At 50.6% G+C, this 25,567-nt stretch overlaps 1 protein-coding gene across 1 annotated transcript in view; it reads right to left on the bottom strand.

Moving 5' to 3' along the window:
* The window catches only part of FYCO1 (FYVE and coiled-coil domain autophagy adaptor 1), a 68,021-nt gene extending 48,583 nt beyond the window's left edge, over positions 1-19,438 (bottom strand). The window contains exons 1-4 of the mRNA XM_090284630.1: positions 19,321-19,438; positions 10,467-10,605; positions 3,203-3,309; positions 1,464-1,589 (exon numbers count right to left, since the gene is read on the bottom strand). Coding sequence (XP_090140756.1) covers positions 1,464-1,589; positions 3,203-3,309; positions 10,467-10,521 — 288 coding nt within the window. The 5' untranslated portion in view covers positions 10,522-10,605; positions 19,321-19,438. The remainder of the gene's footprint in view (positions 1-1,463; positions 1,590-3,202; positions 3,310-10,466; positions 10,606-19,320) is intronic.
* Between the last annotated feature and the right edge of the window lie 6,129 nt (positions 19,439-25,567).

Genomic DNA, 25,567 nt, shown 5'->3' on the forward strand with positions numbered 1-25,567 from the left:
GCCTCCACCCCAAAGGGGCTTAAGGGGCCCAGCAACGCTTCTCATCCATTAACTTTCCTCTCCTGGCTTGTGGGCCTGGATGGCACTTGGTTACTGAGTCAAGCTGACCCGAGGCTCCAGCAGCCCATCCTGCCCAGTGCCATCCCAAGCCGTTCCGCCCAACGGTGCCCCAGAGAGCAGAGTCTTCAACAGAGGGGACAACTGGGCCCCGCGGGAAGCAGAGCCTATGCCAGCCACCCAAACCCCAGCAACGTCTGTGCAAGCAGGGGATGCTCTTGCCTCCAGAAGAGTTTCTCTGGCCCTGACAGGTCTGACTGCAGTGAGAAAAGAATAAAGAGGATGAGCTTCAGCTGGTGGAAGTCATGAGCTCAAACGCTTTCACTGCTGCGAGCGGTGGAAGAGACGTGAGTGGCAGTGAGAGCCCCCAGGAGCTCGGAGAGGAGGGCAACCATGAGCACCCCTCCAGTGTAACGGCGCCTGAAAACCCGCTCTGCACCGTGGGCCTGGGCGTCCCACCAGGCAAGATCTCACGAGACCTGTCTGCGCTCCATGGACAGTCAAGAAATTGGCAGAGCAAACCCCTCCGAGTCAGGATCCTGCCTCATTATCTCAGCTGTCAGAGGGTGCAGCTGGTGGAAAATGCCCAGCCCTTGATGTCAGCCCATCTAACGGTCACTCTCTAAAAGAAGAAACCCATGTGGCTCCAGGGTCGGGAAGAAACTCTTCCCAGAGCGCCTGACTCTGTGGTCTTTGCAGGAGGCCAGCCAAGGAGCGTGTCTGCGGACTTGAAAGTGTCTTTAAACGTACAGACAAGGTACTGAAGAAATGAAATGTCCAAACCTTTTAGGCCTCCTGTCCACCTAGGGGGTCACTTGCTCCCTAATGTGTAAAGTTCTTTACTCCCAGGTGGACTAGGGAGTGGGAGGTCGGGGAGAGGCAGAAAGAGATTGTTCTAGAGTTTTGTAAAAGAGCCAAGCCGGGGCATTCTGCTCTAGGGGCTCCGCATGTAATGCGGGAAGCTGCTTAGCACACCAGCGTTCTAACATCTCTTAAAATCTCACATTACTCTCTTCATTTCAAATCCAAGTTTTCTGGAAAAACTGTAGGAAAAGCAGCCTAGCAAACATTAAGAATTCTGCCTAAGAAATTGATTTTCTTTTTTAAAGGCTGTAGAGCTCTGAGGGACGCCATGGGCAGACTGCAGCGTGAACAGCCCACCCCGTTAGCTAACGTGTGGGTCGCGGCCTAATGGCAGAGCCGGGACTGAGCCATTCCTGGCTGGCTGAGCACTCAGACATCGCTTCCCTGAGCTAACGTGGGCACGGAATGCACCTGGGCTGGGTGTCTTCACTTCTTTGCCACCGTGAACACCACTTCCTTACTTGCAGCAAAGGGCTCTGCCAGGGACGCTTCAGGCAGGTGAGGGGAAGACGGGGGGGGGGGGCCCTGGCTATTCTGCTCACCTCCGAAATGGACTTGACGAATCGGATCCCATCGTTGGCTCCTTTCACCTTGGCCAGGCAGGCGCAGAAGTAATCCCAGTAGTCCTTCCTGCTGCCCAGGAGGGTGGCCTTCTCTTTCTGATCGAACTGGGTGAGGAAAGGGAGAGAGATCAGTGGTCCAAACCCACTGCCGTGTATCCCACTGAGGGATACATACTAATAACAACAGCTCCTTAGGTGCCTGGCATTGGGTAAGGCTCTTCACTGGCATGATTTTTATTCACTGTCAAAGGAAGGTGTTTTAACCCCCCATTGACAGATAAGGAAACTGAGCTAGGAGAGGTTAAGTAACTAGCTCGAGGTCACACAACTAGTAAGATTTGGGAATAACAGTGCCCCTTCAACCCCCCCCCCCACCAAAAAAAAGATTTATCTCTTGAAGGGACCTCTGTGCAAAGAGTTGGGTGGAAGACCACCAAAGTTCCTATTAACAACTTTGATAAAAATATGTAACAACTTATGATAAAGAAAATACAAGTGGAAAGTCTTAAGGGCGACATGAAGAGTGTTACCTACGTCTCAACTTAGGGAAATGAGTTACAGTAGTGGCATTTTATCCCAGTTACTCAAGTGTCAATGTTTTAATATATATACAAATAAAGTCAAGTCAGTGTCGGCTATGAGTCATTTCAAATACAAAACGAAAACAGGCTACATTTCGCATAAGGGGGGAAAAAAGCCCATAAATAACTTCACAGTATAAGACAGAGCAGCTGAAAAGGCATGTGACAGTGGGCCCTTCAACACGCCTGGGGGTTTCCTCCAGCGGGCTCTCGTCCTGTGTACCTGGTGGGGGGGGGGGGAGACACTGCAAACTAATGGTGTTCCAAGTTTATCGGGATATCTTTCTATGACATAACACTTTACAGCATCCTTTTCTGACTACAGAACACATGCATATACTATTAGGGATTTTAGATAGAACCCCTTTTCATCCCCCCCCACCAAAAAAAACGGAAAAGGAAAAGCTATAATGCCTAATACCATCACCCTAAGACTAACTTCTGTCAACACTGTGGTCCATGCTTCCTTCCTGTTGTAGTTGCCTGTATTTTTCCACATGTGCTGAGCTTCCTAGATCTGTGCCCTTGAAAGCAGCACACACAACATTATGCTGTGAGTGTGTTAGACGAAAAATTCCTGGGCTGACCTCAGGTCCTGACCCGGAGGGGCCGGGTCAGAGTGGGAACCAGGCACACATCTCTAACATGTTCCCAGGTGGTGCTGATACTGCCGGTCTAGGGCCACACCTTGAGCAGCGAGGCTCCAAAGCAGGCCTCTGTATCACCTTCAGAGGGCCCACGGGCTCCTGGAAAACGTGTTGAGCTGACTGTGTACACGTATGCACATCTGCTGGGGGAGAAATTCCGGAGCTTTCAGCAGACTTTCGGAAGGGGATGTGACTGCCCCGAAGTTAAGATCTGCTATGCAGGGACCTTGTTACCTGCCTTAAGTTGACCTCAATCTCTAAAGAATGTTCTGGAGTCCCAAAGTCGTCCGAAAGGGCAACATTCTGATTCCTCAGAGAATGGCATGTGGAAGCCCGCGCTCTCAGTGGGGACCACTCCGACCTTCGGTCTAACCAGGGCAGCCGGATGGCTCCATTGAGCTTTCTGGACCACATCCTGGATGCTCATGAGTCACCGTGAGTGAAACAAAGACAAGAGAGCAGAAACCAACACGTTACAGGAGTCACTTACCTGAAGGAGATACTCAAGTTTGTAAGAAAACTTATGCAGGCTGGTGCTGTCGTCTGTGATGGGCTCCCCTGCGTCCTTGAATTCTTTGCTTAGTTCCGTCACAGCATCTTTAAGACAACAAATGGGAACATGTAACCAGATGAAGACCGACCTCAGAGAGGAGAGCAGAGAACCCCGGGAAGCATGAGGAGGGCGTGGTCCACGAGGGCATAGCGCACCGGAAACGTGCAGTGCTGTGTCCACCTCCACGGCATGTAGGGCCACGTCGGTGCCCTAAGGTGTCCGGAAGGCCCAGTACTTTGCTACAGCTCACCGGTGGGCACATTTCTGGGCCATCCCTGCAGGCCCACCACGTAGGCCTCTAATATACACCCAGGTTTGGTCCACAGAGGTTTGCTGTGCAGGTGAATCATTCAGCAGCGCCCTACTACCGGCTTTCAGAAAGCCTCGTCCTTCAATCTGGCCATGTTTCCCGTGGATCTTCACTATCACCCTCCTGCTCAGTACAGGGGCGTGCAGGCTTCAGGAGGACCCCGAAGGTGTAAATAATACCAAGGGTAACAATTCCAAGGATGACAACAACAGGACCTGCTTCTGCTGAGTACCTGTTAGGGGCCAGGCCTTTGCAAGTCTTTCTCATTTAATACAGCACCGTGAGGGAAGAATTGCCTTATTTCAACAAATCTAGGATGCAGTTGATTTTAAGATGACCCCACATTCAGAGCTGTGAAAATGTGACAAAGAGTAAGTGCAATGTAGAACTCTATACGGGCTCTCTGGCTTCCTCAGGGGCTTTCCTACCCCAGGGTGCACCTCTTAACTTCTAAGATCATTGACCTCCCTGGGCAGACAAAGGGGAAAACCACCTTGGACCCTCACTTACAGCCTCTGCTATGAGGCATAGAGGCTATGAGAAGCTGGGTCTGGTTTGGACCTTAGAAAAATGTCCCCAGCTGAGACAACTGGAACATGCTGGGCAAAACTACAGTATTCCCTCACTTATCATGGGTATTATGTTCTAGAACCCCTCCCCCGCCCCCCGCTGCGATAGGTGAAAATGCAAAGTAGGAACCTTACATTTATTTTTGTATTCATATATATATTAAGGCTTTATAAACCCTCCCCACACTACTTATAAACCATTCTCAGTCCCTTATTAACGTTTCCCACACTTTTATAAACACTACGTATGTTCTTAAACATATTCTACACTCTTAAACCTATGTAACTTTAACAACATATGTATACAGTACCACAAAATCCTGCGATATAGCGAAAAATCCGCAACAAACAATTAAATATAATATTTTTAAAAATCCCGCGATACAGTGAACCGCGATATAGAGAGGGACTGCTGTACCTCCTTCTCTAACAAGTCTCCAAAGAAAAGGCGCCCAGGCCCTGCTCTCAAGCACCACGGCTAAAGAGCAGGTCTGCCCGGTGCTGAGCCTGAGCGGCGGCAAAGTTCAGCTAACAGCAAAAACAGTTCTTGGAGCAGATGCTTATAAGTGACTGGTGCCCAGTTGTGCCCTAGCGGAAGTGTAGGCTGTGGCTGGCATTGAGAGCCGGGTTGGGGGGAGGGTGAAGACGCACAGCCTTCCTTCTCCACCCTCAGGCTGGGTTAACGCTCACAACCTGATCGGGGAACTCCTGAAATTCTGAAAGTCTTTCTCTTTCAAAGAAATATCAAGATTTTAGCACCAATCTCTGATAACCCTGAAGCATTACTTGTGGATATCTTGGTGTTCCACGAATTACACGTGTGTTCCGCTGTGGGGGACTGCTCCTTGTGGTTTCAGAAATTGTAGCACAAGCCATGAGCCAGGCCCCCCCGGGAAGCCTTAAAGTCTCAGCAGAAAATCAAAAGGCTTTGCAGCAGACAGGACTGAAGGCCACTCAGAGGGTTCCCATGGGAATTGGACTTAAAGAATCCGTATTATGCTTTGGAGCTTGCTCTGCTTTTCTTATCTCTCAGTTAACTATACACAATCTCTAGCAAGGAATGTATGGAACCTTGTACTTAATGCCAGTGTGGCATCAAGATGTTTAATAGACCCTGACATAGACGGGTCACTGTATTCTCTACATTGATATCTGTAATCAGTAACTGTCAACTGTAACCCAAACATCTGAAAGTTTATTGATGATTCATAAGTTTTGACCCTGTATCTCCCAAATCCCCTCCTCAATAAAAGGCACGGGAAATGGAAGTTCTGGGCTCTTCTCCTCTAGAGAGATTAGCCACTTCCCATCCCATCCATAGTGTCCTGGATAAATTTGTTCTGCTGTGGTCATAAAACCTCTGCTGGACAGGAAGTTGCCCACCGAGCGAGGGCGCTGGAGGCAGGACAGCCTCCTCTGGCGCCCGAACAGGGACACTCAGATAAATTAACACCTGAAACGGCTGCAGGGCCAAGAGCCTAACCACAACTACAACTACACTGAACGGACGGGAATTTCGGCGCCTCTGCCCATAGTAAGGGATAGCAGCCCCCAAGCTCTTTCTGGAAAAAGCTGCCTGTGTGGTTAATACAGGGGAGGGAGGATCTTTCTTCTTTCATCCACACTCTTTGGTGGGGGTTTTGGTTTTGCTTCCATCTCCTCTCGTCCACTGTCAAAAGGCAGAGGAGAGGGATGAAACCAAAATCAACAAAAAGGACCCACGACCTATGAAGGAATAGGATCAGGGTTATCCAAAGGAGCAGGAAATTTACTTTCACTTGCTCCAACTTCTTAAAGCTGCATACTGCCATGGCTTAGAGCGCTGCAGCCTCAGAAAAACAAATGGGAAAGTAAGGAAAAAACTCAGGCTCAAAAGACGCTGCAGCCGCAATGGAAACAGGAGAGGGGAAGGCAGAGGGAATATGCGGAGTGTTACAATCCCTGCCCACCGATCAGCTCCACCGGCCCCTCCCCTCTGGGATCCTGGAAAGCCACCATAATAACTCTTGCCTCCTCCACTGGCTGACACAGGCCCAACAAAATCTTCTTTAAAAACAACCCTGGCTGGTGTGGCTCAGTGGATTGAGCGTCGGCCTGCGAACCAGGTGTCGCTGGTTCGATTCCCAGTCAGGGCACATGACTTGGTTGCACGTCAGGTCCCCAGTTGGGGGTGTGAGAGGCAACCACACATTGATGTTTCTCTCCCTCTCTTTCTCCTTTCCCTTCTCTCTAAAAACAAATAAATAAAAAATAAAATAATAAAAACAGCTCATGTTTATGGAGCATGACTTAAAAAATCTTCTTAAAAAACAAAAAAGGGGGAGTGTGGAGTCCTTCCCAAAGAATCTAACTAATTTAGCAATCTACACTTACAATTTTTCAAAATTGTGATGATGCCCTTATTATTTCCTATGAAAAACTGTCTTAAGGAAGCCTTAATCATTTCTGCCTCTAAATCTGGCTAAAAGAAAATCAGCTTAAATGTTGTAAGCTTACAGCGTTTCTCTCCACCCCCAGGTGACTTTTCAAATATTATTTCATAATATACTCCCTAAGTCAAATGTTTAGAAACCTAATTGAGCTTAAGTTTTAAGGAATTTATTATGTTTCTCATAGAATGTTGGGTCAAAAGAATTATGTATGTTGCAGAAAGTTCGAGGAAGTCATACATAGCCTGTGCAAGTTGAAGAAGGATTGTGTAAGGGGAGGGAAGGGAAAAAAATAAAGCGAGGGAAAAGGAAAGAAAAAGAAGGAATTAAGGGGGTGAAGGATTGTGAAGGAGGTCAAGAAGGAAAAAAGGAACCAGGTCTTGTGTGCCGTGGGAAGAAAGGACATTCGAGGGGGTCATTCAAAAATGAAAATGGAAGTGAAAAAGTAATAAGAAGAAAATGCAAGCATATAAGTCTTTGAAACACTGTAAATTTTAGACCTAGAAGCAGCAGTCCCGGGAATAAGCTGGGCCAAGGGCCAAGCTTGCTATCTCCCCTGCCTTCTCTAGCTTCTGTGAAAGTTGTCAAGGTCGCTGAATAATGAAAACAGCCCACTTTTAAGCAATTTAAAGGAATGCAGTAATCACCAAAAATAAAAGTTTCTCTTTCTTTAGCCCCAAAGCAGGGGTGGGGTGGGGGGCACTATCCACTCCCAGCTCCCTCGCAGGGAATAGCTGCCACTGTTAACCCCTTATTTATAGAAATAGGCTTGTCTCTGCTTTACAGGCACAAAGTCCTAGGTTTGTATCATCAAAAATGCTATTAACCCAACAAAGGCTCTGTGATTGGGTGTCTCCACAGTCTTACAGACTCAAAGTCTAGTTTGTAAGTTATTATGTAAATTAACCAATTTGCACAAGTTTGGTAATTGCAGGTTTATCTCTCAGCCTGACAAGCCCCTACACCCACTCCAACCAGGGGACCAAGTCTTCCTGAAGACCTGGAAGACTCAAGGCCCTGAACAGCTGCTGGCTAAATAACAGACTGGTGCCTATGATGTCCTATTGCAGACCCGTATTGATCAGGAAATCCTGGCCCGACTCTCAGCCACAGAATTGGCCATACTGCAGCTAGGAAAAAGACAAAATGTCCTGGTCACCCGACAATAGCTCACCTGCAATCCTGGATTCTCAAGACTACGTGTCACCCCATTAAAATGGAACTCTAGTCAGCATTCTTGGCTGACATACACCATCATCTACGGGATGCCTTTTCTACCAGCCTGAAAGGCCAGATTGATTGGCTACAATTTGAACTCCATCAACAGCTTATGGACACTAAGCAGCTTACTGAACAAAAGGTGTTTCAAACCCTAAATAATAACCTTTAATGGCTTAACCCTAAAAATCGGTTTCAAAAACTAAATTTACGTATATGAATAACAGGAGCAGCTGGATATTTATTGGTCATTGTTATACTCTGTGTACGCTGATGTGTCTGCAAGCTGTTTTCCCATGACTGTATTCGAGAAAAGCAAGCAGCAAGCTTTATAGGCCTTTCTACTATAAGCATCATAAAAAACAAAAAAGGGAGATGTGGGGGACCGCTCCTTGTGGTTTCAGGAATTGTACCCCAAGCCGTGAGCCAGGGCAAGGCCCCTCAGGTAGGCCTTTAAGTCTCAGCAGAAAACTAAAATGCTGTGAGGCAGACAGGACCGAAGGCCACTCAGAGGGTTCCCATGGGAATTGGGCTTAAAGAATGCGTTTTATGCCTTAGAGCTTGCTCTGCTTTTCTTATCTCTCAGTTAACTATACACGATCTCTAGCAAGGAATGTATGGAACCTTGTACCTAATGCCAGCATGGCGTCAGGATGTTTAACAGACCCTGACACAAGACGGGTCACCGTGTTCTCTATATTGATGTCTGCAATCAGTAACTGTCAACTGTAATCCAAGTGTCTGAGAGTTTGTTGATGATTCATAAGTCTTGACCCTGTATCTCCCGAATCCCCTCCTCAATAAAAGGCACGGGAGAGGGAAGTTCTAGACTCTTCTCCTCCAGAGAGATTAGCCACCTCCCATCCCTCCAGACAAAATACTGTGTCCTGAATGAATTCGTTCTGCTGTGGTCATGAAACTTCTGGACAGGGAGTTGCCCACCGAGCCGGAGCATTGGAGGCAGGACAGGCTCACTCTGCAAGCACTGGGGGGGGGGGGGGGGGGGCGCGCGGGGGGGGGGGGGCCTGTTTGACATGTTTCAGGGTTCAAAGGCAGAGCCACAAGCCGACCCCCAGCCTGAGGAACCACCGTCCCCAGGACCAGTGGGCTGCCCTGCACGGTGTGAGGGCTGGGCACTGCACCAGGACACCTCAGTCAAGGACGCCTGCTCTCCCGACAGATGCCGGCGATTTGTTGGACACTTAAGATAGCTGCCAACAGACGAAAAGAAAGGGTATTGAGAATGTGGTGCCTTTTAAGAATTTCCACTGAAGTGCTCCGTGGGCTGGATGTAGGACATTGAGATGGCCTTGGGACGTCGGGGACCACCAGGAGCAGCCAGAACATGGGGTGGAAAAGGGCAGCCGAACAAATGCTGATGCCCGTCCTCCTCCCGGGACTAGCTGTACCAGGGCCCCTCTCTTCCTCCCTCTGAGGAGTTCCAAGTCCTGAACCAGAGACGGAACAGAGAAGCCGTTGTGGAGAAAGCTCTCAAGGTCAGTTGCAGAGACTGGCATTCCACTTTCTCTGCGTGTGCGCGCACGTGTGTAGATTTTTTAAAAAGCACCCAATATTTTAGCTCGAAGGAGACTGGTGTGGTTAAGAGCAGACTCTGGAACCAGGTGTGTGTGCAAACTAGGCTCTGCCCGATGGGATGTGTGACTTTGGGCAAGTCACTGAAGCTCTCTGAGTCTGTTTCCATACCTGCAAAGTGGGACTAAAGGTGATTCCTACCTCATCGAATTAAACATGAGGACTCACTCAGTGATTATCCATAAGACACGTGTAAGACAGTGCCTGGCGTGTATGAAATGCCATGTAATTATTAGCTATTAGAGGCCCAGAGAGCTACAGAAATAGGAGATAAAACTGAGAAAGGGATTTTTATCTCATCAGCTGTGACCTTCAGAATGAGGGCCGTGTCACGGCCTGTAGGCCCTGGGCAGAAGAGACTGCACTGGTCACTGCTGCGTCCCAGCAGTCAGGAACCTGGGCCATCAGTCTGTCTGGAGGGTCTCTGTGACGAGGAGGAAGCGGGGAGCTGCACTGTCGTAGCAAATGTGCTGGAGCTCCAAAGAGACTTATCAGATCGTCACTGCAAAAGCAGAACGCGGGTCCTAGACTGCAGCCGGCAGAGAAAGCGGCCCCCCTGCCCCTCACACGCACCCTGCCCGCCGCGCCTCTATCCAGGGAGGGGTCCACGCGGGGCCTCCGTCACCGGGCAGGGCTGCACTGGGGGATGTCCGGGAGGCAGCGGGCCCACAGTGGAGTTCGTCCAGAACAGGCGGTCCGCCCACAAGTAGGTGAGCAGTGAAACAAGAAAGACTGGTATCTGGTCTTCCTGCTCGGAGGGAAGGAGAGTCATCCTCCCCAACTCCGCCAGAGCCCAGGGGCTCGCGATTCAGCCAAGAAAACACACACACACACATCAGACCCAGACCCAGAAAGGAGGGTTTGATCTTGTTTACAAAGTGTCTTTCTAGTGCCCAGCACGCTCTCCCAGCCTTACAGAGTGGATACCTAAGCCCCGAATATTTCAGTACGATGTGTCCCAAGGGCTCCAGTTACCCCCGGTGTGCACACGGGTGAAAGGGCTGAGCTTCAACTGGCAACAGCAAAAGCAGTCACAGCTCCCTCCACACCGAACCCAGCCTGCCAGGCGGCCTTAACTGTACCTTGCAAATCGCGGATGATCCTCTGGAGCTGGCCCTCTGCGCTGCTGGAAGCCATGGCGACTGGCTGAAGGCTGCCTGTCTTGGTGGCGCACCTCCTGCCCGGGGCCTGGTCAACAGAAGTCAGATTCCATGGTGGCACCTGCACGAGGGAGGAAGAAGCATGGAAGCAGCAGTCACAGACCCAGTGTAAGACGGGAGAGCAGTGCTGCTCTGGGCACAAAGCTGCCCCATCTGGGCATCTTCCTGCAACGGGAAGGGCCTGACCTTTCTGTGTGGGCCTTGCGCTGTGTGGGCCTTCCCTGGTTGGCTTCTGACACACGTATATTCAAACTAAATGACCTCATTTGAGCCTTAACGAGAAACAAGATCAACCAAATAGTGCGGTCCATTCTTTTGTGAGTTCTCCTCCTAATCTGCCCTGAGATAGCACCGCCTCGCTTTCCACCTTTAAAAATGCCTCCCAGTGCCTCCCCCGTACCTGAGGCCAGAACTAATCCAACCCCTCCCAGTCCGCTGGCCTGCTAATACCAGACCCCTACCCCCCCCACCCCCACCCCACCACGTCCTCCCTAGGCTGGCTTCCTCTGAGGACAGCTCGGGGACAGTGGGAGAGACTGAGGACACATACCCTCACGGCTCCTGGACCAAGGAAAGCCTGGCAGGCTCTGGGGGCGGCGGCTCCCCTGGGGGAGGCCTGCAGCTCCAGGTGCCCAGAGCCCGGCTCTGCCTGGGTGAGCAGGCACCCCCAGGCCTTTCATCCAGAGCCGTTCAGCCCTTGGAACCAGTTAAGGGACACTTCTATTTTAAGCTTGGTTACTGTCCTCTGGCGGCTGCGGAGTCCTGAGTTACCAGCCCTGTTTGGGCAGCTGCTGGAGTGATTTAAGGACACTGTGGTGGATGAACCCAGCAAAGAGAGGAGACAAGAGCAGCACTGAACGAGGCCTGGACGTGCATCTGGACACTCCCATGTCCTTTTTCCAGAACCTCTAAGTCTTTCCTCACAGGTCCCATGAAAGGTTGGAATGTTTGCTGGCAAGGCAGTTGGCAAGACTGGAGGTGTCCAAAGTAGCAGCCACCACTGAACGAGGGCCAACTGTGGACTGGGCCCACGTGACCACTTAAAGTCCCACAGTCACCCCAGCAGGGTGTTGGGCACAAAGAGAAACCGGCATTCGGAGGAGTCGTGTAACCTAAGACACAGGCCAGCAAGGAGTGGAGCTGTGGTCTGAACAACACTGGTCAGTCTGATTTCACACTCTGGGGTGTTACAGCTGAGCCACCGTCCCTACAGCAAGTGACCAACTGCTTCTACTGGCTTCTGGGAAGCCCCCTGAACTTCAGCCACCTCCCAAACAACGTGCCGCTACCCGGAGGGACGGGCTGGCCCTCACTCTCCCAGCGCCATCTTCCCCTTGCGCTCCAGGAGCCAATAAAAGATCCTGGAATAGACATGGTCACCAACCTCGGGCTCCTCCAAATATTTACATAAGCATTCCAGCGTCAGCCTGGATAAGGAGGGCCTGTCACAGGGCGGACAGGCCCAGCCTATTTTTAACTAACAAACCAGGGCAGCTGTGACTCAGTGAAAACAAGGCCCAAAGAGGGCTTCTCCAGACCAGGAGGAACAGGACAGGGACGATCCTACACACACTCCCAGGATTCATGACACGGAGCCCCAGCGAGTCAGGGGATCCAGAACCCACCAAAGCTCTGCTCCGAGTGCTGGCACCCGCCCACCACAGACACCAAACTGAGGGTGGGAGTGGCTTATAAGAGGCCAGTCCACCCAGTCCCCACCAACACAGCCTGACCGGGGCCCTGGAGCGAGCTGGCACCCAGGCTGGGCAGCACCTCTGCAGCCCAGGCAGACACTCGGCCCTGCTGGCGAGGGACTTGTCACTGCCAGGGCACAATTGCCCTGGCCCCACACTCTGTCACGTGCCTACTGTGTGTGGGCTGGGGATAGAGAGGCAAGCAAGGCCCAGCCCAGCCTTTGGAGCTGGCTGTGCACCAAGGAGACGGAAAACTATCCTGGTATCAGAACAGGACACCGAGGTCCACGCAGTCGGACGGATAAAAAGTTATGGGTGCTCAGTAATGAAAAGGAACAAACCGCAGGTACACACAATGCTTTATGCTGAGTGAATGAAGCCAGACTGAAAAGGCGACATATTTAAGATTCCGTCTGCATATTCTTGCAAAGGCAAAACATCAGGAAGAAATCAGATCGCTGGTCACCAGAAGCTGGGGGTGAAGGGAGGCCGTGGCTACAAGAGTATGCAGAAATTGGGGGGAGGGGACACAAAGTCTGTTCTACCTTGATTGCACATAACTGCAAATACCTGACAGACATGTTTTGGAGTTGTCAAAACTCACATACTGCAAGTTAAATCTCAACAAAAACGGCAGAATTGTGAATTTAGAAAGCTACGGTGGGCCCGGGCCACGAGGAAGGGGAAGTCCATTCCGCTTGGGGGGGTTGGGGGTGGGTGGGACACTGTGAGGCCTGCTGAGCTGGGCCAGGCTGGAAGAGGAGGTCTTCAGAGGCACAAGGTGGACCGGGCATGGGGGTGAGGGGTGTGGGGAGCCTGTTTCTCTATGGGTGTTCCTTCCTTTTTGAATGCAGGGAGCCTTGTAGCTTCTGGGAGAACTTATCTCGGAGGAAGATGACGAATGCCCATGAGTCGTCCAAGGAAGCCTACTGGGTCTGTGTGTTTACTTAGAGAAGAGGTAAGCCTTGCATGCACATGCACGAAGGTGGTGGAGCCTGGAACGACGGACCCTGGGGTAACCTGGCAGGCTCTGGCCAGGACAACACATGGACTATACAACCAGCTGGACTTCCTAGAAACCAGGCGTCTTTGGAGTCTGGCATGAGGGAAACAACGTCTGCAAACTGAACTGGCATCCTGGCACGAGAAGCCTGAGCCCAGACATAAATATGCGCCCTCAAGGCTTCCTGGCGCTTTGGTGAAGCTGCCCTTGCGTGGGCCGGGGCCCAGGAGGCCTTCTCTGCCTGATCCCCGCGTGTGCTCAGCTGGAGCCAAGTTCCCGGGTCACGGGGTGAGCTGTGCCAGCAGCTGACTCCACAAGCCACATCCCCAAATAGCCCGCGTCACCACCACGGTAACGAGTCACACAGACCTGGCCACTGCGCCTGGGGGCCACCGTGGGCTTCCACCTCACAAGGTTTCAGGGAGTCAGAGCTTCCTTGAAAGGCAGTCACCCCACGGACTTGGAAAGGATGGGACTTAGCACTGTGCCCTCCCTCTTCCTTGGTCTCAGGTCGCTGTTAATCAACGGAAGACACAGAAAGGGGCACTGTCTCTCTCCACACTATGGTCCACTTCCTGTGTCCCCAGATAGCCCTGCCCTTTGGTTGAGGGATGAAGGGTTTTTGTTCTTTAACCTCATACACTTCTGACACCAAATGTGTGGCTTTTTCTCACACCAGGAACCAGTTTTGACACCTACCGTGTGGTTCCACAATTCAATCCAATTCAATTCTGCTACTAACCACTTGGGAGAACACTGGGTTCTCTTGCCAGCAACTCAAAATTTTGTTTTAAGCTCAGCCAGAATGTCTGAAAAACATCCAACCTTCTGAAAGATGAAAGGGACTAAAAAATTCTTATTACCTGGGACTATTGCCTGACTACCTAGCCAAGGCCTAGCTACTATTTGAGAGGTAAAGGATCTTCCCCCACCTTGTAATTCCTCCTACACGTGCCCAGAAGCCCTAAATGCCTTGAATAGTAAACACAGCAGTTTAGTGCCAAGTTAAGATACAAGAACAGACTCGCGTAAGCTTATTTACACTACGGTGCAAATGACTAGCATTCATGTTGCCCAGAAATGGGTTCCGGCAGGAACAATACAGTGTCTGAGTAACCACATCAGATATGAAGGATCAAGAAGGGGAGGAGGAGGTTCGGGGCATGAAAGACAACCTTAATAACTAAGAAGTGACCCAGAGAGGGTGCCATACCACGGGCTCCTCCCACTCTGAAACAAGGTGGCACACGGCAGCTGTAAATCCCACCCAGACCAAGGACATCGGGATGTTAACAAGTTCGGGTCAAAGCAGAAAGCCTTTCTGGAAGAGTCTCCTGCCTTGGCCTGGTCCAGCGCACCCAACAGCATCTACCCAGTTCCCACCTATGGGGAGGGGGGGCACGGGGCTGTACCTGCGGCTTGGAAGGCCCCCGGTCCTGCTGGCTCGGCGCTGAATCGGGCCGTGGGCAGGGCGCTGTCCTCACCTAGAGCTTCAAGAAGGCGCCTGGGCAAGGGCCCAGCAGTTTGTCAGAGGCCAGCGCAGAGGCAGACACTGCAGCGCCCGTGAGCACATGAGGCCACCCCGCCCACCCCTCAGACCTGTCATTAAAATGTTGACCAGCCGTGCGCCTGAGCCATCCTTCCCCAGCACGCCTTCCTGCTTGCGGCCGTCTCCCTTCCTGAAAGGGGAGGAAGACGCGATCATTTCTTCAAAGTCCTCTTGCCAACCCCCGCTTCCCACCAATAATTTCAGGTTTCTCGGTCACTTGCCCTGGAACACACACAGAACCAGCCCCAGGTCTAGCCCCCTGAAAAGGAACCTGTGGATGGGAGGTGTTGCTTCTGGGTCTGGGGAAAGACATTTTTTATTTTTTTATATATATATTTTTTTTAGGAAGTGGGGACAGCTGCTCCCAGGAGGGGCTGCACATCGGTTCTCAGGGCTGCAGTGCCATCAGAGAGCTCGGGAAAGCGTCCAGGAGGCCACGATGCCACGCGTGCGGGAAAATCTGGGCAGTTTCTGGAAGAGCTGCACAAACAAGTAAGGACGAGCTCGGGTACCTAACTGCTGCCCCCAAACAGCACAAACCGCACACACGTGGGAAAACAGCAATGGTCCCAAGTCATACACCGGGTGGGTGGGTGGGGCCTCGGACAGCAGGTAACCCAAACGAGCAAACAAACCTGCTGGCCACACAGGGCTTGCCTGACCCAGGAGCTGGGGCTACTGCCGTGAACCAGGCCAGTTGAGCCCCGACCTTCAATGAACTCATGCTCCGGCAGAGAGAAGCAGACAGCAGACATCCCGATAAGCTTCCAGACAAATGACAGAGACGGCTTGAGGCCTGAGAGGCACTTTGATGAAAACAGGTCAACACAAGAGGCAACAAACTCTTCCCTGCTCGTGATTTTAAGCTGCCCCTGCAGGGGACTCTCCCTTCTACTCCGGTGGCTGTTCGCCAGTGCTGTGATTTCTGGTTTCATCTGTCTTTCCCACTTGTCTGCAAGCTCCAGCTACTCATTATTTCCCCGGCACCCAGCACAGTTCTGACACATGGAGGGCCCTCAATAAAGTACTTATTGAATGAATGAATGAATTAGACAAAACCAAACCATTGACTCTTGCTCCACAAACAAAATTAAACTATTTTCAGGCCATTTTAGCAAATCTATCTGTCCTGAGGATGTTATTTGACCTCCTCCTACCTTGTGTGTGTGTGTGAAGGGGGGTGGGGTGGCTTTTTTGTGTGTTTGTTCATTTGTTTTTTAGGTACAATGAGGGGAGGATACCGTTTACCCTCCTTCACAGAGGAGACGGGGAAAGAGAAGAGCAGACATTCTCAGCAGCTAATTTTGGCCGAGGATCCTACTAAGGGCCCCCTACCTGACTAACCGAGGCTGCGGGTGCCCTGGAAAAAGCAACTGGGGCTCCGGGTTCAGCGGGAAGAAATTCCTTCCAGCTCCACGTTAAAGGGTCGCCACCTCTGGGGAGTGGCCCAGCCCATCCTGGACCTCTTCTGGGGATTCTCTCGGCCCAGCCCTTCGCATGCTAATGACTTGCTTGGAATGCTTCTTCTGCTTCAGGTTTTTCTTCTCAATTGCGAGGGGTTTCCCTAACAGCTTTCTGCCCCAGGCTGAGGGTGCACTACCCGCCCCGCCCCAGATGGTTGGTCAAACCTGCACCTGAGCCCCTGAACCAGCCGCAGGGCCACTGTACTGGCACTGGACTGAAGGTTCTCATCACTACACTGGTGCCCACACCCTCGTCCCTGAAAACAGGCCCCGGCTCAGCAACAAAGAGGCTTTCAAATGCCAACCAGCGCCGCAGGGACAGGAAGGACCCCCGCGGTCGGTCCCTACAGCCCTCAAGGCTGACCGGCTTCAGTGTGAGGAAGAGGGGAAACGGGCCTCCTGCACAAGCCAGCACATCTCCGCCATCCTCACCTTCTAAAAGCCTCGGGCCCATGTGCTCTGACGGCGAAGCTCTTATTACTGGGACAGTCCAGTGACACATCTAAAAACAGCAAGAAGGTAAACACAGTCTCATGGAAACAATCCAATACCCGCCCTACTGGCTGACTTAGTTGTTCAAACAGAGGCCTTTGTACCAGCAACAAACACAAACTGGCTTTGAGGTTACAAACAGGAAACAGAGTTTATCTTTCGAGCACGACAATGGCATTCAGCCACTGGGTGGACAGATGTTGACACGGCCAAACTCCACTCCTGTCTGCTCACGGGTGGCCTCGGGCCCCCGCCGGCCGGGTGATGAGCCGTCCCTGCTGCACACCGAGCTCCTGGCTGTGATTTTCACCCCGCGACCACAGGCCTAGTAAGACAACACGCCTCCTCTGCCTTCGAGTCCTGAGTCTCCCACGGTGTCCCCGGAATCGCCAGCAGACCTTACCCTTCAGCCAAGCCTCTGCCCTGGAGGGAAGGAGGGTCCGCCCAGCGTGCAACTGTGTGTCCCAGAGGCAGCGGTCCCTGGCCTGGGTGACCGGCGCGGGTCAGAGTTGCCAGCAGCTCCCGTCTTGCTCTTGAAGGGGAGCAGAGTGCACCACTCCAAAATATGCCTCTTGGGGATACTGATTCTTTTCAGCCAGTTAATTTTAAGCAACAGCAATGTGGCAGCAGCTCTGAAAGCCTGGACGTTATCAGGCGCAAAAGGACATTTCCTGTGTAAGGGAAACCTCCCAGGGTCAGGGAGTTTCTCCCCCACTGCATCAGGCCTGCTTTTACCTTCAATGGAGAAGGCAGGGCTCAATCTGCATAACAACCGCACGCTGGTTTCATCCGGCTTCTCCCGGTAACCTCCCCGAACTGCCCCCCACCCCCCACCATCTGCCTTTGTCTTCAGCCAAAGGTGGTGTTTAAGGTGATGGCTTCCGCCATCTTGGTGAGTTAGTTTTCCCGGGTCTCCCCATGTATACAGGAGGTACACATGTTATTAAACTGTTTTCCTCCTACTAATTTGCCTCGTGTTGCTTTGATTACGAGTCCAACCAGCAGAACCTTAAAGGGTAGAGGATAATTTTTCCTCCCAGGCATCTGTTTTAAGTGGTTCCTCTCATCACACACATTTGTGGGAACCATCCTGCCCCCAAAGGATCGGGTCAAACGTGTGGTTTCTGAACCCATGCTGGTGCCCCAAAACCAGCCGCAAGGAACAGCTAGAGGGGCAACTACAAAAATCATCGACGTGAAACTTTACTTGTAGACTCTAACAGGTGGGCATATGTTCACGATCTGATTCGTGCAAAGATGCTACGTTTACCTATTTTCCTAATAAAATACTGAGAACCATCTAAAAACGAAATGAAGCAGAAAACCCGTTTCCTCAAGCAAGAACCCGTTCAGATCCTTTTAACCTAAGAAGGCGACAGCCCACCTCTGAGTCAAGTAACTCAGCTTTCCGGGGTGATCACAATCGTGGCCCGCAACTGGCGCAGGGCGTTCAGTCATTTAGGGGCAGTTCTGGTCACTGAGCCTGGGACCCCTTCAGAGGGTGGGAGCCCCCGAAAGCAGCGCCCGCATTAGGCAGCGGGCAGGGAAGCTAAGCCTGCCGCAGAGACCCACAGGCTGGCGGCCACAGCAGGGAAGCGAGCAGATTACATCCTGATCCTGTCCGCAGGGCCCCTGACCCATTTCTCCCTCGGAAAAGGAAACTGCTGCAGTCACAGGAGCCGAGTCTGTGGCCAACACAAGCAGTGCCACTTAGTGCTGTTAGGTGGTTTTTTTTTTTTTCTGGAGGGGGCGGCCAATGGGAACAGTGAAGAGTCACAAAAGGCATCGCAGGATGCGTTCACAGGGAGCCACGTGGTTCCTGTGTCAACCACGCACGATTTCTCATGAAAACATAAAATTCAGCCCCCTGTCTACAGCCCCCAGCCTAGGTTCTGAAGAGCAGGGACCCCATCAAGTGCGGAGCAGCCACACCAGACACAACCCACGAAGCCACAGGTGGTGTTTCAGGCAAGATGGCCCGGGCGGTCCCGAGCCCCCGCCGCTGGGCGCCCCGGGCGGTGGGCAGAGCACAGTGGGCCGCAACCGGAGGACGTCCCGGGACGAACAAACTCTCCTCCTCGGGGAGGAGCGGGAGCGACCAGGGAACCAGCGGAGTCTCGCAGAGGGAAGGTCCGGGCTGTCCTGGCCCAGCTGAGCCTGGAGCCAGCGGCTTAAGGTCAGCAGCCTCTGGGACAATGCCAGCAGAAACGTGGGGACCTGCCCTCCTGGGCCTGAAACCGTCCCAGGATTGTCCTAAGACAGCCGCCGCCCCTCCCCCGCCCCCCAGGTGGGTTCCTCCGCGGCCCCTCGGCCATTGGGGGTTTTGGAGCTGGTGCTGGGGTCTGTCTTTCCAACTGGTCACCAGAGGCAGCCTGGGTTCCAGGGCCAGTTTCACCCGCCTGAGGCACCTCCCAGGCCCGCGGGCCAAGGGTCGGGAAGGGTCTGGGAGACCCGGGATTTGCAGGGACGGAAAGGGCAACAGGTGACAAGCCGCAACTGGAAGAAAGTTCTCCGCTCGGGGATCGAGAGCAGCCTAGGCACCCCCAGAGTCTCGCCGTCCCCCGGCAGCACTTACGCGCTTGTGGGTCCACCGCTGGGCAGAACCGAAACTTTCTAGGGCAAAGCGGAAGACTCAGAGCGCAGCATACCCGGCCATGATACGCAGACCCAGCCACAGGCGGGTGCGCACTACAACTCCCGGCATGCTCCACAAGTCCTTGGCGTACAACGCCCACGGGCCGAAGGGCACAGACTACAACTCCCGGCATGCTCCGCAGAGCTGAGGATTACAACTCCCGCTGGTCTTTCAGGACTGCGGGCCGTAGGTTAAGCCTTGTAATGTTGCAGGTCTGCGTGTCTGCAAGCCACGTGTCTGGGATCTCTCTTGAAAGCAGAGCTGGCTATGCATGATTTCTGAGAATTTGAAATGTGGCTAGTTTGAGTTGAATTGTGCAAGTATTTTAAATGCAGAATACACCTGTTTTCCAAAGACGTTACGAAAAAGAATGGAAGATGAATATTTTTATATTGATTACATGTTGAAAGCCCTGGCTGGTTTGGCTCAGTGGATTGAGCGTCGGCCTGCGAGCTAAGTGTCACTGGTTCGATCTTCCAGTCAGGGCACATCAGAGAAGGAAAACTCTGACTCCAAAAAACCTCCGCTGCCTTGCGGCATACCTCTTCAGGGGAAAGGCTAAGGGAGTAAACCCCGACAGAAAATCCGGAGCCGGAGTCCCTTAGGCGGTTTGACGTTGTAGTCAACACCGGCAACTCCTGCGGCGCACCTGAAACCAAGCTGTATTGACTCCGTCTTTCCCTTGGACCCTTCAGCTGCGAAGAGAGGGGGGGTCTGCTGCATGGGCAACAGCAGACCCTCCATATCACCCTGCCCAGGCTCTGTAGCTTCAGCGTCATCACAAGATGTCGATTCAACACGGGAGGAGACAGATACCGTGTCACTCCCGAGTCGGACTGCACAACCATTCTCGGCGGTGCAGATAGACTCTTTAAGAAGCTACACCATCGTCTCTCGAGACGGACGGCTGCTGACGATGACGATGACATGTTGAAATAATATTTTTGATATGCTGGACTAAATAAAAACCATTATATATTGCTGGGTCTAATGTCCCGTCTTTTGATCTCCCTCACTTCTTGACACTGGAATCTACTTGGAAGGAGTGCTCAAAAACCGCGTTCATGAATGAACTTCCATTCCTAACTTCTGCCCCACGCTCAGTCCAGTGCCTATTCACAAGTTATATTTTCTATCTATAAGTTGCAAAGCACTCTGAGGCTGGACTCAATAGAACAAAATGTATTCATTAATAATGCTTATCTGCAATAATATCTTCTCTTAGAGTGTGCATGTGGGAAAAGTAATAACAAAATCATTTTCTTGTTGATTCCCAAGGAACACTATAGATCATACTCTGTCATACTTGGGTGTGGTTAGCTGGCCAGTCTTGCCATCAAATAGGTGGCATTGGGGTTCCAACTTGGCTACCTCCTAGTAGTGTAACCCCGGCCAGGCCACTTTTCCTCCTTGTGTCTGCTTCCTCATCGGTCAGGTGAGGAAGTGTTGTGAGAAGGAATGCTGTAATAGGTATGAAGTGCTTCCCAAATTCCTAGCACACAGGATGCACTTAAAATAGCAACAATAATGATTATTATGGTATGAATTCTATTAACACACACCAGGATGTAATCAGCAAGGCAGCCAATGATTTTAGAACTTGCTCTATTTTTTCTTTCACAAAAGGTGAGGAGTTCAAAGGGCCGTGTACCACAAGCAGGTGTCTATGCCACGTGCCTAATTAAAGGGATTGTCAGGTGAATTTAAAAAAATTAAAAATCCCAAAGGATAGTCTTCCAAAAGCAAACTTAGCTTCTGTGGGTCACACCTGAGGAAGTTTCCGGTCTCCTATATGTGTCTTTAGTTAGGTGCAGACTTCTGTCTGGGGGAGACAGACAATGAAACCTTATTGGGGGCATCTGAGATGCACTGGAATTCCCCACACACCCACTGAAATTTGTGCTCTGTGCTGGTTTGTTCGGGCTAAGAGATCAAGGGGTTGACAGAGTTGGATCCTTTGGAGGCCGTGAGGGAGAATGTGTTCCACGACTCCCTCCAGCTTCTGGTGGTTGCTGGCCATCTTTGCTGCCCCTTGGCTTCTGGTAGAACAACCCCAGTCTTCACACAACATTCTCCCTTTGTCCGGGTCTGTGTCCAAACTTTCCCTTTTTTATAATGACATCAGTCATATTGGTTAGGGGCCTGCCCCAACCCAGTACAAACTCATCTTAACTCATTGTATATGCAACTACTCTATTTCCAGCTAAGGTCACATTCAGAGGTACAGGGGGTTAGGACTTGAACATCTGAATTTAGGAGGGAGGCACGATTCAACTCATAACATGCCCAAAGCTAATGGATATGCAACCCATGACATTATAGGCCAATAGACTTTATTTTTTAATCATGGGAAGGGATCGTTGAGATCACTGAGTTCAAACCCCTCTGATGAAGTTGAAAAAAAAAAAAAAAAACAACCTCTGAGGGAGGGAAAGTGCCTTGAGAAGGTCCCAGCCAGAAAAGTGGGAGTGACTTCCTGTTGGGGCCAACAGTTGTGGGTCCTCTAATTTTGAAATAAGCAGAAGATACTTTGAAGAATTAGCAATGTTTGGTATGACTGGTCTTTTTTAACTTATATTTTCTTTACTGTTGGATGAGACCAGAGGCAGATTGTCATAATTAAAGTGTGGGCAGCAGCTACAGGTGGGTACTTCCTTCTCCAAACTCCCATAGTTCATTGCAAAGTTCCTTGGAATAGTTTCAATGACATGTTTAAGGTGTGCATTTGCAGTTATGTGGACAATCAGGTAAGGTCATTTTCTCTTAGTCCAGAAGGTTTGTTCAGGTTATCTGGAAAAAGGGCCAGGAATTCCCTGGGGCTAGAGAAATCCTACAGAAACCTTTCCCCAAATGGGAATATCTAGAAGCTGACCAGCTTGAGAATGGGGTTCATTCATCTTTGCCGGCTCACTCCTCCCAACGCAGGCTTTGCACTGGCTTGGCACAGAGCGGGCCCTCTATAGATGAGGCCAGGAACCACCTGGAGGTCCACATCTCCTCCTCTCAGCCCCCTCCCTTGCCTCTAATCCCTGCAATCATCCAATCTCTCACACCCATCTGTCTCCCATTTCTTCTAACTGTGAGTGACGCTCAAGACTGATTTTCTGAAATAGTTGAAGTCAAGGAATTGGGCCGCCTTTGTCCTCCTTTGGGCCCTCTGGCCACACTTGCTTTTGTGGGGGCTGGGGAGGTTGTGTGGGAGGGGACTGCGACAATCTCACACCTGAAATCTGGACTGACCCCATCCACGGTGGAGAGGGGAGCTCGGTACAGGTATCCCCCATATAACACGGTACTTCTGTAACACGATTTCACTCTAACACGGTTAGAGAATTGGGGAAAACCGTACAACATGAAATTAGGAAAATCCCCGTATAATACTGAACGTGATAAAAATTTGGACTGTATTAATCTAATAAACTCATCCATCAAAGAAATAAAACTGACAACATTAAATGCTTGTTGGAAAAATACATGGCCGGAGTCCATTCAAAGTGAAAATGTAATCGAGCCAGCAGAAAACAGGATGGATGCAATAGGAGAACTTGCTAAGTCTTTAGGGGGGAAGGTTTTGACGATATGAGTGTAGAAGATACCCAGGAAGTGCGGTAGAAGAAGAAACTGATGAAGCAGTTTTGGTGGAAATGACATCAGGAATGTGCCAAGATAACTAAGGGGATGACAGCACTGATGAGAATGAAGAAGTGAAACAGTTTACTCCAAAAAGTGTGAAGAAAGGCCTAGACTTAGCCCAACAGTTAGAATTGTATTTCTTAAATGAAAATCCTTGCACTAAAAGGAGCACAAAGTTTAAGAGAGAACTTCAAAAGCACTTAGCACCGTATAATGAATTTATAAAGACCTCTCAGTTAAAAGCAAGCATCTAAAATAACAGATTTTTTGCAAAAAGTAGAGCATAGAAATCAAGAGAATGCCGAAGAAAGTTCAGAGGATGAGGATATCTTGTCAAAAAGAAAACGCATTCGGTTAATGGACCTTAGTAGTGATGATGAAGAGAACATTACTTAATTCATATTAATATGTAATAGTTTTGGTGAAGACTGCTTTAATAAAGATATTTCTCTTAATTATAAAAATATAATAGTATGTTTTTTAAGTTTTTGGAACCTAACCCCCCTTTTTGTACTAGTTTTTGTTTCATATAACACGGATTTGCATAACACGGCATTTGTTAGGAACCTAACCACCGTGTTATACAGGGGTTACCTGTTCTCAGAATAACCTAGCAAGGAGTTAGGATACTCCTACTTCCCTTTCGCAAACTCCTCCCCAAACCTGCAAAGTGTCACCCACCAACGTTTCAGGACGCCTGAAATTCCCAGCAGGAAGCAGTATCATTCCTTCTGGTTGGAGAGACAATCTTTGGAAGGTTCCTGTTCAGAAACAAATGGATCATGAGATAGAAAAAAAGCCCTGAACTTGGAGACAGAACACTTGGGTGTTAGGCCCAAGGAGAGATGGGAACAGAAAACTGCACCACAGGGCGCTCAGGACGGACTTGGCCTCAGGTCATTTTTTCCAGGCCTAAATGGAGCCCATTTCCCACTATCCTGACCCACACAGGCTTGCTCCACACTAATGCTTCTTCTGTATCTCCCCCTTCACCCCAAATCCTAACCCAGTTTCCCCCATAAGCAGAGAACGTTTAGGAGTCTTACGTAATAATCTTGGGTAGAAATTTATTTGTGGATATGATACAATGATGCTTTCTGTTTTTATACGATGATTACAATAATAGTAATTCATAGTAGTCTGCGGCTGAATGATTTACAAAGCAAGGACTTTTATACACGTGACCCTATGTGTACCTCCATTGTGAGGGTAGAGTCTTTGTGTTGTTGATACTTATACAATCTGACAGATGAGGACACTGAGGTCTGAGAGGCCCAAGGTCACAGAGGGTGGATTTGGGGTCTGGATCCAGGGTTCAAATTCCAAGAGCCTTCTCAGCCAGTTTACTTTGGGAATCTTTTCTTCTGGACTTTCTATACTTGTGGGTCTCTTTGTCAGCTTTTCCAAATGAGAGCCATCAGGAGCTCAACATACCAGGGGATGTCTGTGCTGGGGGGCTCTAGAGGAGAACTCATGGGAAGCCCACGGTGGTACCAGGAGTTGACTAGGAGATGTAATATAAAAAAGTATCAGGCAAGGAAATGGAAGTAGAAAAAAATAAACAAAAAATGGTCTCCTATCCACTTACTCAACCAACCACAGATATTTCAGGGCACCAAGGCAGGTTCTAGACATGCAACCCAGATGGTTCTCTCAAGGAAGTTCCACTCCGGCTGGGGTCAACTGAGGTCGGGGGCTTCCCTGGGCTCAGACGCAGTTCCTAGTTGGAGATCAGCAGGGTGTCTCTCCTCTTGCTTTTGTTTGAGAGAACGTGGAGATGGAAATGCTGTGAAGAAGATCTTTCTTAGGTACCACTGGGGACTTTTAGGTCCCAGGAGTGCAGGTCTGCAGCCCAGGGTCCAGGACATTATTGTTCAACTGTTGGAGGAGCCGTGGTCCCACAAGAGTCCGGCTGAGGTTGAACAGTGGTTTCAGTGGGTGGAGGGAGGGGAAAGCAGGAGGTTGCGGCCAATGAAGGGGGTGGTCAGAGGATGCAGAGTGTGGTCTCTGGTCTCACCCACGCTCCCTTTCTGACACGATGTCCTTCTCTCTTTCTGTTTATAGCTCTCTGTCGCCATGCCTTTCCCCTTGGATTCCCAAGGAGCTGGATTAGGAGAGGACTCTTGGTTAAAGATCACTCTGAGGGCTGGTCTATTATTAGGAATGCCAAACCATCACTAGAAATGTAAAGAGATGAACATGATTGTATTTAATGAAGTGCTCCTAGGGATACGGCTATATGTGCTGGAAGAAATATTTGGAGACACATCTTGGGATTTGAAGGAATGGTCAGGAGACGATGGATCAAATCTCTCAAAGGCCATGCTCTGTGGTGATACAAGACCTGACCAAATCTGCCTTCTTAGAAGAGTGGGCTCAAAACTCATGGGGCTTTGGTTTAACCAAGTGGATGTGTGAACTGGAAACCCCTGTCCTTCTGCTCCCTGCGCTCAGCCTGCCATCTAAATAAAAGCTGAACCAAAGTTTAACACTTTCAGTTCAAGAGCGCGCTGAATGATTAGCCCGACAGAAGCCCACAGGCTTAACTCGGACC

Source organism: Furipterus horrens, unplaced genomic scaffold (assembly GCF_987537825.1).
Source record: "Furipterus horrens unplaced genomic scaffold, mFurHor1.1.pri manual_scaffold_7, whole genome shotgun sequence".
Classification (NCBI taxonomy): domain Eukaryota; kingdom Metazoa; phylum Chordata; class Mammalia; order Chiroptera; family Furipteridae; genus Furipterus; species Furipterus horrens.